The 14,173-nt window shown below is 39.1% G+C and overlaps 1 protein-coding gene across 11 annotated transcripts in view; it reads left to right on the top strand.

Moving 5' to 3' along the window:
• The window catches only part of PTPRM (protein tyrosine phosphatase receptor type M), a 481,345-nt gene that overhangs the window by 148,532 nt on the left and 318,640 nt on the right, over window positions 1–14,173 (top strand). For all 11 annotated transcript variants that reach the window (XM_063326582.1, XM_063326581.1, XM_063326579.1 and 8 more), the window contains exon 3: window positions 5,128–5,393. In XM_063326582.1, coding sequence (XP_063182652.1) covers window positions 5,128–5,393 — 266 coding nt within the window. The remainder of the gene's footprint in view (window positions 1–5,127; window positions 5,394–14,173) is intronic.

The following is a 14,173-nucleotide window of genomic DNA, read 5'->3' as shown; positions in this document are numbered from 1 at the left end:
AGTACAATATATGTAATGATTTCTGTCTAATGATTATGCCTTTTCCTTTAAATACTTATTAGGTTGTTTTTCTTGTGGGGAGATCCATAGTTAAAACTAGGTGTAGAAGCTGAGTTGATCTTTATCAGAATTCACATGCCTGGAAAAACATACTGTCAAAAAATATATTGAATTCCTTCATGAGATGGCAGCCTTTCAAAGACAGGACTAATAAAGGTTTAAGGCACCAACTGGGGGCTTACATGAAATTTATTATACATGTTTTCTTGTTGCTTAACCTTAGTGAAACCCCCAAAATGTCAGTGGCCTACATCTGAACTTTAGATTTGCCCACGTACTGGTGGTTATGTGTACCTGAGACTTCTTGCGTGCACTATTCATATTCATCTGCCCCACTGAAAGAAGAGACCTCAGCATTTATCTTCAAGAAAGCAGTGCTACTTATTCTCAGTAGACAGAGCACCTTCTTGTACCTTCAGCAGAGCACACAATTTCAAAGATGAGTAATGTTGCAGACGTATCTATATTCATTTTTTCTTCATGGGCGAGCGTGAAATGGCTCTACATTAAATGGGCTGATTTTAGATAGCTTAATGTACGGGCACTTTGTGATTTCATTTTCACGCACACAAGTCATGGCCTGTGTCTGGCACAAGAAGTCTGTTCTCTTCTGAAACCAGGCTCTTACAGTCAGGTGTTCCTAGATCCATCGTCTAAGATGCCTACTCGCTTCAGGAAAGTTTTCCTTAAATACTATCTAAAGGATATGTTTAGCTGGCTGTTACATCTTACTTAATCAGCTCTGGGTTTAGAAGGTCACACTAGATGGCTGAATGTCCTTTGGTTTTCGACTCTGTTAAAAGTTGTATGAGTGAAGGTGGTGCTCCGGGTGCACTGGAACAGAAGAAACTTCAGCTTCTGAAAGCGCTGGTGGGTGAGACCTTCACAAGTGGGAAATCCAAAGGTCCCAAAAGACCTATGTGATGTAGTTTACCTGTCATGGTACTGCTAGGTGTTTTATTTCCTGAGATTCAGATGCTAGTTTAGTCAAACAATTAAAAGGATGCATTTGTGTGCTACTCCTTGCCTCATGAACTAAGAAGAGTTCAACAGATACTTTCTAGCAGGAAAACTAAAACAGTACATCTGAATGACATAGTGTGGCTTAATTTAGTTCTCTTTAAAGATTGCCTTTTCTTACAAAAAGGAAAGTAGGATTTATTCTGTTTACAGTGACGTTCTTCTGTACTTTGTCACTTTCAACAAAGGAGTCAGAGACAGCTTTTCAAAACAGGCTGACTATATTCTTTTCCTTAAGCCACTGATAATTTTTCATGTGGTTCAGCTGTGCAATACATACTACATTAATCAGGATGCTATAAATTAAATAGTTCTTAAAAATACAATTCTATCAAGGACTGTAGGATTCTTAGCAGCGCTGAATATAAAATTGGTTGGGTTATCAGGAAGATACTGGTTTGAAATTTTAAAGTTGCTAGGAAAAGATGAACATTTCTCTATGGCATTCCTACTGGTAAGATTTTAAAAAAAAAAAAGCCAGTTAATTTTTAGTGAACTCATGAATGCTTTAAGTGTTGTTTTGATAACTTAGCAATATTTTAAGGGGTTTATATTTTAAATTTTAAATATTTTAAATTTAAATAAATTAATTGAACAGCAGGGCATGTACTAAGTGATGGAAGGAATATTGGTTTCATTCCTGCCTGTTTTAAGCAAAGATCCATGTAGCTAAATTAAAAATTTATTTGCTTCCTTTTTGTACCCAAATATAGTTTTGTGAGTTTTATTTTTAACACGTTGTTGTGTTACAAAGATGGGGAAATAGATTCTTCACCCTTCAGCATCCTAGTTAGTCACTGAACGACAGGATCAAAAATTCTGACACAGGGAAATTTTATACTTTGATCAACCCAAGACCACGAACAATGTAGGAACCATCATACTAAAGAAAATGTTGGAAAGACCAAAGATTACTAACTTGGTTAGTCTCCTCTGTATAAGATAATGACAGGAGTCTTCTTACTATGTCTTTGCAGAAGTAAATTTTATTCTTTCTGCATTGGAGTATTTGAAGATGTGTGTGTTACAAGTCAAAACCACATAGGGCATTCTGTATGAAAATGGTGTACTGCTGTGACAGGGTGAAATGGGGTGAGGACATGTGAAAAGTAGTAATAAAGAGTATTCTTTCCTGTGCTTGTGTCAGTAGGTTAGGAGCAAGATTGCCACCTCTTGCCTGCTCCATCTAGAATAGTGTGTGTGGGGTGTCCTTTTTTCTCCCAGTTATGGCTTTCTTACATTTTAGATTACTGAAACGCAGCAAGAAATAAAATGTTGCAGATGTGCGTACTGTAGACTTGAGTATAGTATAACCAGAAACTTGTAGAAACCAGTCCTTGCATGGAAAAGCACGTGAATCTCGATGCCTTACCTTGTTTCCTTCTGCTAAATTAAAAATTCAAAGTTATCTGTAGGAAAGTATGGAAAACATGTTCAGTGACTTCTAATGAATAAGGACTTCTAATGACTACTAATGAATAAGGATCTGTCCCAATATGTTATAGCAACGAACAGTCTGTAAATTTAGTACAGAGTAATGCTTTTGAGGAAGTAAAATATTCAGATTCCTTTGTATCACAATTAATGTCTATTTTTTTCAGCTTTAGAAACCCAGTTATTTTGTCTAGAATGAAAATTAATGAGAAGTTATGCTTGATAAATTATTTGAAGTATTATTGAATTATTGAATAGGTAAACCTGTTTAAGATAAAGTTACAGTCTTTACCACAGTTCTCTAAATAGTTACATTCCATTTCAAGAAATGACTTGGGAGGTTGCATCTCATTGAAATTCCAAGGTATCATCACCCATCAAAGTAAAAAAAAGAAAAAAATTAAAAATAGTTTTTTAATAATTGTTTGAGAAATGTGCGTGCTTATATTTTTATAAGAGCACTTACCTGTGCATTTATAGCGTGCAACTATAACATATCCATTTCTTGACTTTTATGAAAAATGCAGGGTTTAAATTACTTCATGTATTTTATTGATATGTTTTCTTTCCAAAGTAGACATTGTGTTGAATTTTATTTCCTTCTATGATATTATAGCATATGTATTTATAGAATTCTTTGCTTTGGGTTTGTTCAACCCAGAAATATGAATGTCTTGAAAATCATGTTCTATTTTCCTAATGTAATGTCTATACCAACATTCAAATTCTTTAGTTGCATACCTGTTCTGTAATATGATTATTTTGAATGTACACTTCAATGTACATTAATAGGCACTGAAAAAACAGAGCATAAATTGACTAGCTGTTCATGTGAGAGTTGTTTGAACATAACTGTATTTGATCTGCACCTTTACATTTCTTGTTGTTTGTTGTTTAAGTTGGGACCATAATGTAAAATTCACACTGTCGTGTCCCCCACTTTTTTTTTTTTTTTTTCTCTCCTGTAAGGCTTACCAATTTGCTGGGTATTTTCATTTGTTCCATCTTTTCTCAGCTCTTGAGGCTAGGAGACAATTGCTGCACTCTAATCAGTCAAGGATGTAGCTGGCGATTAGCTAGAGTAAGGCTGGGGAATTGAGAACATTTAGGACTCCCATCTACATCATATACTGCATCCCACCATCTGAACATGTATAACTGTCCTCATTTTCCTTGCAACTCTTCTGATGGGTTGACCCTGACTGAACACCAGGTGCCCACCAAAGCTGCTCTACCGTACCCCTTCTCAACTGAACAGCAGAGAAAATATGGCAAAAGCCCTCGTGGGTCAAAATAAGGGTGGGGAGATCACTGAATAATTACCATCATGGGCAAACCAGACTTGATTCAGGGAAATTAATTTAATTTATTACTGATCAAATCAGAGTAGGATAATATGAAATAAAAAGTCTTAAAACACCTTCCCGCGCTCCTCCCTTCTTCCCAGGCTTAACTTTATTCCCACTTTCTCTACCTCCCTGTCTCTGAGCAGCGCAGGGGGACGGGGAATGGGGGTTGTAGTCAGTCCATCACATCTCTGCTGCTTCTTCCTCCTTTGGGGGAGGGCTCCTCACACTCTTCATCTGCTCCAGCATGGGGACTGTCCCGTGGAAGACAGTCCTCCACAAACCTCTCCAATGTGAGTCCTTTCCACAGCCTGCAGTTCTTCATGAATTGCAACAGTGTGGGCTCTCCATGGGGTCACAGCCTCCTTCGGGCATTCCTCTTCTCTGGCGTGGGGTCCTCCATGGGCTGCAGGATGGATACTGCTTCACTGTGGACCTGCAGGCGCAGCAGGGGACAGCCTGCCTCACCATGGTCTTCGCCCTGGGCTGCAGGGCAATCCCTGTACCAGCGCCTGGAGCACCTCCACCCCCTCCTTCTTCGCAGACCTTGGTGTCTGCAGAGTTGTTTCTCTCGCACGTTCTCACTCTTCTTTCTGGCTGCTGTTCCTGTTGTATGACAACTCTTTCCCCTTCTTAAAAGTTATCACAGAGACGCCACTGCTGTCATTGATGGGCTTGGCCAGCAGCAGATCCGTCTTGGCTCTATCGGACATAGGGGAAGCTTCTAGCAACTTTTCTCAGAATCCACCATTGTAGCTCCCCGCTACAAAATCCTGGCCACCCAAACCCAATACAGACTCTGCATACAGAAATGCTCAGATAGTTGGGACCTACAGTTGATTCTCTACTAACATCTGTAGATTCAGCGCAGTGCAGATTGCTTCTTCAGTGGTATTTTTGTGTCTCTTTCTTTCTCCAACTGCAAAATAAGGATTTTTTTATTATTATTAAATTATATATTTTATAGTTAATTATTTCTTATAATTATATTATTATTAAATAATATAATTACAATATATTAAATAATAATAAATTTTATTGTTATTAAATTAAATAATATTATAATAATATTATTTACTAGCTTTAGAAAAGAATCTTGAGATTCTCAAAATTAATTTGAGATTAAATACCTACCAAATACAAATTACTGTTATGTTAGTAGAAGCAAAACAAAGAATTATTTTTTTTAATGACGCTTTAACTTCAGATCACCATATTAAGGAGATGAAAATAAAGAGGAAATTGAACTACTAACTTTGTTTTGCAGGTTCTTTCATGTTGGTGAATACATCTGGGAGATATGTGGGACAGAAAGCTCACCTCCTGATGCCCCATCTGAAAGAAAATGATACGCATTGTATTGATTTCCACTATTATGTTTCAAGCAAGAGTGGATCTAGCCCTGGCACTTTGAATATATATGTGAAAGTTAATGATGGTCCTATTGGTAACCCGATCTGGAACACATCTTTCACTGCTACTTGGAACAGAGCAGAACTGGCAATTAGCACTTTCTGGCCCAATTTTTATCAGGTATGTTTTACTTTTTATGAAATTTTTTTCTCATAATGGTCACCTAATCATCATTTTGACTTTAAATCAAAATAGCTTTCAGTATGTTTTGTTGATCTTCTTCTTAACCATATTTTTGTAGATGATGCTAAATGTTTGTGTTTTTGTATATATGGCAGTGTTTATATGTTTACATGTATTTATAGAAGTGTTTGAAATGTATGCACACACACGTATGCTTTAAATGTGGATGGAATAATTATATTGAAACAATTTAGAAATTTTGCTATTGATTTCAGTCGATTACCTCTGTTTCTCTATAATAAATTCACTCATTCTTTCAGTTCATTAGGGATGCTGGAATTAAACGCCAATAGATTTTATTGCAATAGAGACTTCAGGTTTCATTTAGATCAGCAATACTTGTTGTTTTAGAACAAGGAGAATCCTTTGAATCCTCAGTTTGAGTCTTCAGTTTGAAAGCAATAGCCATTTGTTCTGTCCAGTAGTAAACATAAATATAACAGTAGCTATCATAGGAATGGGCTTCTGATTACATCCTAAAGATTTAGGGAGAATTTCACTTGACAGTTCCTTAGGGTGCTGCTTTTCTGTAGGAAAGTTTATAGATTATACAGTTATTTACAGTTGTGTAGTAGTTCAACAGGTTTTTTTTTCTCCTCCTTCCCATGAAAATATAGTCTGTGTCTCCACAAGCAAGTAATTTGGTGTAATAATAGCAGACAAGTAGATCAAAGATATTATTGAGGTTCCTCTCATCTTCAGTTGCAGTTTGGAAAGTTTGGTTTGGATTTTATTTGGTCCCCTGTGCTTAACATTGTCACCATACTTGCGGTTTGAAACTTTCTGAAGCAAAGTTGTCCCAAAGATAGGGGTTCTTTGACTGCAGACCTCCCTAGGAAGTACAATGTTGTCATTCTACAGTGTCATTCCAGGAGGTGACATCTCAAGTCCTATGTCAGTGCCCCGACTACTAGTGTCACATGTGGTAGAGCCTTATTTCTCTTCCTGCATGTGCTGTTTGGTGCCACATCATATTCTCATGAGTTTGGCAATGTCCACTGCAAGGTGCTCTGGGGCATTATAGTGGACCTCTTTCTGTGGCTGCAGTGGCTGATCTGTGAGAATGTCTCAAGTAAGCTGAAGCTGTTTGAACCCTTTTTCCTTTAAGGAAAAAAACAAGCTGAAGAACTTTCTGGAGTCTTCCCCTCTGTGATTGTCTCACTCACATTTGATAGAAGGTCCTGGTCTGCAAGTTGATTTTGGAGTGCCAGGGCTATCTTGTTCTTGGGACAGGGATACCTGGCAGTGGGTGCAATGCTTGCAGACCCAAAAGAGCACACTCGTTCATTTCTTCTTGCCTTCAATAGCGTGTTCCTAAGTTGTGTAGGGGGTATTGACAGGGTCCACATTTGCATCCAGTGCTCTGGCCAAGGTGGCTAGGAATTGCTACAACTGCATCGTTGGGGCTTACTGGAGAGCATTCAGGGTAAGTTTATGGACACGTCAGTAAACTTCACTGAGAGGACTCACGATGTGGATCTCATATAACTGACTGCGGGCTTGATGAGGGAATAGCGGCACCTTTTCCAGAAGGGCAGGCATATTAGCAGAGTTGAGGTTCACCTAGCATGGTGGCAGAAGCGATGTACTACCTGCCTTTCTGAAGCATGAGACAGTATCCTGATCATGGAGTCCAAGCTTGGTTTAGCCATACCTTTACATCTCTTGGGGTGAAAGGGCAATGTGTATTCTGTTGGCTGTCAGAGTTCAAGGAGCATTTGGGTGATGCTCTTAGTCATATGGGTTAGTTTTAGGTGGTTCTGCAAGGAGCAGGGAGTTGTACTTGATTGTCCTTGTGGGATCCCTTCCAACTCGAGATATTCCATGATTCTGTGACCTTACTGCAAGACTGTGGACTCCATGTTACTGATTTGATGCCAGTGTTGAGAATGCCCTCCAGTGATGCCAAAGAGCCTTTCTATCTTGACTGAAATAATGAGGACCAGTCTGTGTTGTTAGCTTCAGCGGATGGTGGGAGAAGAGTAGAGCGTCCCCCAGACAATTTCGTGGCTGACATTGGATATAACTCTGGGTGGTTTGTAACATGGGATCTGCTGGAGGGTTTTGTGAGCATGCTTGGTGGTTCAGGAGCACCATGTGGTGTGTGCACATTTTGCAGACACTGGGTGAATGCGTGACTGTCGCTCATGCCTAAATCTGGACCTGAGTTTGGAGTGAATTAGTAGAGGAGCTTCCAGTTCCCTGTCTTCTGAAAGGAGTCTGGTTTTTATGCAACAGAACTGCTCTGTGAACCAGCAGTCAGTAAAGATGAGGATTGTGCTTCAGCACCTCACTCTAGCTCTGAACCAAAATGCTAATGTGGACAGGGGAATTTTAGTAGAAGCAACCTTGACTCTGACGAGTAAATTTAAGCTAAATTAACGTGTTAATAAAAATACTGGCAAGCTCTGACCGTTTTAAATGTTATTGATATTAGTAATAATCTGTGTCAGATTTTCTAACAATGTGATACATCTAACTGATGTCTCAGCAATATGGATATTTGGCCATAGAAATACAAAGATAACATTTATAGTCTGCTTTCTCCTCGAGATCTGCCATCTGGACTGTTCGCCCTTATTCGTAGGTGAGCACTTACATTCTTGGATGGGGTACTGCGGTTTAGCAGATTACCACGTTATCAGCTGATACATAATAGACACCTGAGTCTGTCTGTAATGGATTCCATGTACTCTATTTCCCTCTGGAAATATAGAATTTTTTACATAATCTTTCTTTCACTGAAGAGTATAGTAAGTCATTTTCTTTGCATTTGCTGCATGTAGTCTGAAATAATACCTGGTTAGGTATTGCAATTTAGCTCATGTGCCAGAATGTCTTATGCTACAGTAATACCTGTGGCAGTCCAAGGAATCCATGTAAAATAGTGTAACTGCAGTGGTTTCACTGTAGATAAGCTAATTTGTTCTTGAAGAAGCTCTGTCTCCATTTTGACAGCATATGGTCGATCATCTCCAGTTTGGTTGCCTCCGTCCTCTCACAAATCTGTGATGCAATTTCCTCACTCGTCCAATGATACTTGCAATTTCTCATTGTTTCTTAACTCTTTTCATCTATTTTCATGCTCTTTCTTCTTCACAGAGTCTTTTTTGGGGGAGGCAGAAAATTAGTGACAAGCAGCTGGGAGAAGGGCAGGAAGAAGGGAGAGGGTGTATGTGGATCTTGTGAGAACATGCATCCAAGTTAGGTGAGAGCTCAGGTGACTGCATGTCATATGCACGGAGAAGGCAGGGGACCCATCTGACAGGCGTCTAGCACCACCTCTGTTTCCTGAGCTGCTATTTGTTCGATTCCAAAACTCTGACCTCTTTTGGCACAAACCCTGTGTTTCTCACATAACCTCCAAAGTGTACAAGACTTCCTCCCAGGGATTTTCTGAGGCTACCTGACCTTATTGAACAAAATTAAGAGGAGAAGATTTTTAAGGAATGATAGAGCCCTTTTCAACTTTTCATATGTGAAACTCATGGGAGTTTCCCAATGAGTAATCTTCAGGAAAAGACTCAGCGTTAGTAGATGAAGGGACAAAGCAATGTAGTTGTGTGATTGTCTTTGTTGCGTTTTAAATCACATATCCGTGTAGGCATCTGCATCTTTGTGAATGCCTTATAGCTCCATTCCATTAGTAGGAACGTGCCTAGCTGCAAACGACACCAAGATGTACTACAGAATTCTGAAGACAAATTATATATAATAACATTTCAGAGTTATAATATTTATACAATTCAGGATGCTTAAAAACACAGTGGTGTTGGTCTGTTTTGCTGTTGATTCATGAAAAACTTAGGCAAAATAACACCCACTAATGGTAGCTGACTACAAATTGGATTGTGTAGTGTGGAGTGAATTTTAATCCAACTTCTAAAGATCTATTTGTTTAAACCACGTATTATTAACACTTATATACAAAGCGTTCAAAAGTTTTAATAATTAACAGTATTTTATTATTGTAGCACCAGTTATTCAAGCTTGTTAATACCTTTCATGTTGGGTTTCCATTTAGAATTGACTCTTTAGAATTACAGTCTCTGAACAAAGTAATTAATTTCTTTTAGTATACGCTTTTCTTTTTACTAAATAATTATTTGTGTAGGTTTCACGCCATATGAAAGCGGTACTACGTATATAAATCGCAATGATAACCTGCATGTAACAACACTAATTGTAGTTTAATTACTGCTTATTTAAACTTAACTTGTCAAGTATTCTGGTGATTAAGGATATATTTAATTCCATAATTAATGGTCTTCTAAGTGCTACTGCTTAACGTCTGCCTTTGACTTTAGGGTATAGTCTACCTTGCAGTCTGGTTACTGATTACAGTATAGTTGCAGTAACATAGGTTCCAGCTGCCAAACACCTTCTGAGGGTCAAAGATAATCAGCACAGCTTGTTCTTTTCTGCTGTGCCTCCTGGTCTCTGAGCTATTTGTTTCGAAGTAGCTGGGATATGTCTACAGGAGCTAGTCTTATTTCTCTATTATAAAATCACTTTAGGAGCACTCCCCTGAGGGAGCATCGGCTTCCCCTTTTTATCATTGGTCACAGGAGAAAATCTTTAGTGAGCTATTGTCTACTTGCTGCATCTTAAGCAAGAGCATCAAGGAGTTTATCATGCCATTAGAGACAGCCTGCAAACAAAACAAGGCTTCACATAACTACTAAGACCTTCACCCTCCTCCTTACTTGAATAGAATTAGGATGTACGCAGAAAAAGAGGATTAAATGCTATGTAGATTTCTATGGGTAGTGGTGAGCCTGGTTTTAGATTCTTGGGGAGCCGCCTCAGTAGGTTGAGAGGCTCTAAAATTGATGCTTTGAGATACAAGTAAGTCCCAAAAAGGCTGCTCCTCTAGTGAGGAGAGGGTGGGAGGATTTTGGGGCTTTGTTTTTATTTTCTTTCATGTTTAATATTTTTTCTCCCCCTCATTTTCTTCTTTTAGCAGGACAAAAATCTGTTGATTTAAGGGTTGTTTTCTTGTTTTGTGTGTTCGGGGAATACTTTCTTTTTCTTTTTCCTTACGTTAGTTAATGATTCTAGACCGATTAGTAGTATTTGAAATATATTTTAGGTTTTTGAAGCATTGCAGTTTTGGAACTTAACAACACGCAAAATGCCACTACTGGGTTGAGTCTGGTGAGTGGCTTGTGTTCCCTGCCCCTAGCGATGCAAGCAAGCAATTTGGCACAGCACCATTGCGAGTAACACACCGTTCCCCTATCAGTTTTTATATTTTGAATTATTTGCTTTGTACTTTGCTAGGAGCCAGGCATTGCAGCAGTGAGCTGAAACAAATCTTGATTAAATAACACAACAGACACTCCAGTTTTAAAGTCCAGAAATGGAATTGAAAGGATTAAAAATAGCTTCCAGTGGAGCAACACTACTCTATGTCACTGCACCTTCTTTAAACATAAATTCCTATGAAACTGGAATGAGAAAATGGGATAAGAGCCTGGCAGTAACTCCTGATCTTTTTTAGTAAGGACGCAAAGGAGTTACATGGTATCACTTCACACTGAAATGAGATTTATCCTTTACCATTCTGACACTTTCTCCTGTAAATTAGGAGTTTAGGGAATAAGAAGCAGTATATGCAACTTACCTTTTCAAATCTGGACTTAAACTTTCATTTGTTTCATAACCTGCTTTGTACATGCTTTGCTTGGAGTTTGACTCCCGCAATGTACTTAAGTCATCAGCTAGGACAGAGAATTAACCTTCTTGTGCAGTAAAGGTCAGACTCACATTCTCACATGTTGTGTGTGTTGCATTCAACTGCGCACATGGTTCCTGAACTGTGCTTTGAACTCAAAAGAAACTTTGAAATGCATATTGCGTTTTGAGTCACAGCCCTGTGACAGGCATCTTAAATAGCTCTTCTTCACTGAGTTGGGTGATTTTGGAATAGTTATTTTGAGAAAGATGCACCAGGGCAAACCACATACCTAAATTTAAAAGCCCCGGCAGTCTAAAAATGTCCAAGAGTAAACAGGCGCGTGCTTTTTGTCATATAACAAGGCTCTGTTATTTTCTCCCGTCCCTTGTTCCTAAACCAAGAAAGCTTCAGGGACCTCAGTAGAGAAATGTAAGACAACAACTGGCTGGTTTAAAAACAAAAAAGAATAATAAGTTTTAGTAAGCCCAAATGTCAAGAGCTCAGTTTTCAGCGTAGCTCACCCGTAAGAGGTTTCTTTGGAGTCTCAGGTTGGCAGCAACCACCAAAATGTTGTTTAATGTGCTCGAGTGCACGTGTGAGTGCTAAATGGTAGTTGTGTGGGAGTGAGACGTGGTGAGGGAAATGACATAAAGCGAATTCCCAGCCAGGGAGGCTGGACCATGTTTTAGGCAGCCCAAGTCAATCATCTGTGACTGATTTTGGTTTTGGTGGGGCCTGGGAAGGAATGAAGTCAGGAACCTCCCTCCACGTGGCTTTGATGAGGCAGCAGCCATCAAAGAACGATAGTGTCCGGGTGACAAAGCGGATAGTCCTGGGATGAGTCAAAAGTTGGGAGAAGAACTCAACCCACAGGGATATGAACCAATGCCAATTTTCTGGAGAGAACCTGTTCTGAAGGCTTTGTAAAAACATAGTTAAAGAAAGGCAGGGCAGGCAGGGAGGAGAGCCCAGTGCCTGCTGTGGGCAGCGCAGGGAACATCACTGCCCACTGACTGGGGATGCAGGGGAGCGGGATCGCAGCCTGGCCTTCAGGAACTTTCTTAGTACTCCTTTCTCTCTCTTGTTTTTGCAACGTGCTATTTTTAAGTCGTGTGAAGTAGAGAGTGTTTATTTTAGGTACAATCCACCTTTTGACTAAAAGCGTTGCAATTTTGCAACAACAAAGGCAGGAATTTACGGAGTGAGGTTGTGTGGCAACAAAACCTGTTTATTTCTATTGTTCTTTGGAACAGCCAAGTTATCTTGAGTCGCACATTTTCAGCAGTAAGCATTTATGTTGGTGAGCAGACCCCCTTTCTTTGTTCATACGTAGCAAGGGGAAGTGGCAGGAATGAAAAGCTAATTTTGCTCTTCACTGAAGCAGGGAGGATCAGGGACAGTGCAGTCCTAAGCCACTTCCCTGGTTCCTGTTTGGCAGGCTTGCGACCAGGGGCGGGGGGGGGAATGGTGTAAAACAGCTCTCAGGCCAACATTCGGCAGCGTTTTTCCTGAGCAAATGAATGCAGTGTTTTAACCAGTCGTTTCCTGACTGATAAGGTGGCGGAATAATAGGCGAAAAATCCAAAGGCTGCCCAGTCTGACATAGCTGGAGTGCTGTCTCTATTTTGACTGGAGCCTTTTGTCTTGCGTGCAGGTGTTGCGTCAGTCAGCCGTGAGGAAAGGCAAAGTTTGGAGGCGGGAGTAAAAGTGTTCACTTTTACAAGATCAGCAACTTTTCAAATGTGAAATGATGGTAAAAAATGGACGTGAAATAAGTTTCTAGGTTTCATTTCTAGTGAAATTACTGGCAAAACCGATCCGGATTTGTGAATAGTCTTGACAGCCCTAATATAAGCTTTTTGATGAATAAATGAGCTACCGGAAGTGTTTCTAGGTGTGTTCCTGAGCACCTTCGGAGAGTGTGTAGCACACTTACTAGGACTTTCAGAAATGTGTCATGCATATGTTCATATTCTTTTTTTTTTTAGTGTAAAAAGGGAAAATGCTTAGTTAAGCAGATATTATAGTCCATAATCTTAATTTATTAATTTTAGTAAAACAAAATACTGGTTTTGGATACAGCAGTCAATAGTCTTTCACAGCTTGTAAACAGAATGGAAATTATATTGCTGTACTTGGAATAGGTGTCATGTTCTTGAATATGTGAAGTAAAAGGCATATCATTGATGTCTCTTCCGCGATGGCGTGTCACTGCTGACCGTAGAGTCTCTTTCCATTTACTACAAATTGCATATTTTATGTTAGAAGAGGACAAAACTTAACAATCATTTAAGTTGATATCAGCTTGGCTACTCTTTTAATGGAAGCATGATTAAACTGACAATATTTCAATTTGTATTACTTTTCATAGGAACATGGCACCTTTAATGTCAATAATTGTAATTTAGTAGTATATTGAGTCTTTGCCTGTTGTCATAAGCAGGTCTGATTCAGTTACTTCAAGGTTGTAGTTTCTGCCTGTGCTGGATTTGTGTTTAGAATCTACAACCTTTGTTCGTCTGTGAGTGTACTGCAATAATGAAGTACTTAAAACCTCTCGGAGAGCCGGTAGCTAAGCTCCTCAGTTACGCATTATAGAAATTATTTTGAGATTTTTCTACTCAGGTATTATGTGTGTTTTCTTTTCTCCGTTTCAGGTATTTGGTTTGGTTTAAAGTCAGGTAATTCTTCAGAAAAGGCACTTTTATGCAACTTGAAAAAAAAGGTTAAATCCCCATTATCTGGCAGTAATATATTTAGCAGAAAACTTCTGACTGGTTTGGCTGGCTGCTTCAGAAGTGTCCATGTGCCAGTTCCTCATGAGCTTTTCTAGAAAAAAATATTCTTTTAGTATATCTAAATATTCTTTTAGCATATCTAAAAGTGAAGAGCCTGAAAAAACCTCCTCTGCTCTGCAGTGATGGGATTGTGGATCAGGTAGACCTTTCAGATTGCTTTGTGCAGATCCTCTCCTTATACTGAGTGCTATGCAAGTTATTCTGTAAGAATTTTTGCTTTTTTCTTCTTTAAGAACTTC

The sequence above is a fragment of the Chroicocephalus ridibundus genome, chromosome 2 (assembly GCF_963924245.1).
Source record: "Chroicocephalus ridibundus chromosome 2, bChrRid1.1, whole genome shotgun sequence".
In the NCBI taxonomy this organism is placed as follows: Eukaryota; Metazoa; Chordata; class Aves; order Charadriiformes; family Laridae; genus Chroicocephalus; species Chroicocephalus ridibundus.
The sequence above is the reverse complement of the archived record's forward strand: the minus strand, read 5'-3'. Positions and strand labels throughout refer to the sequence as shown.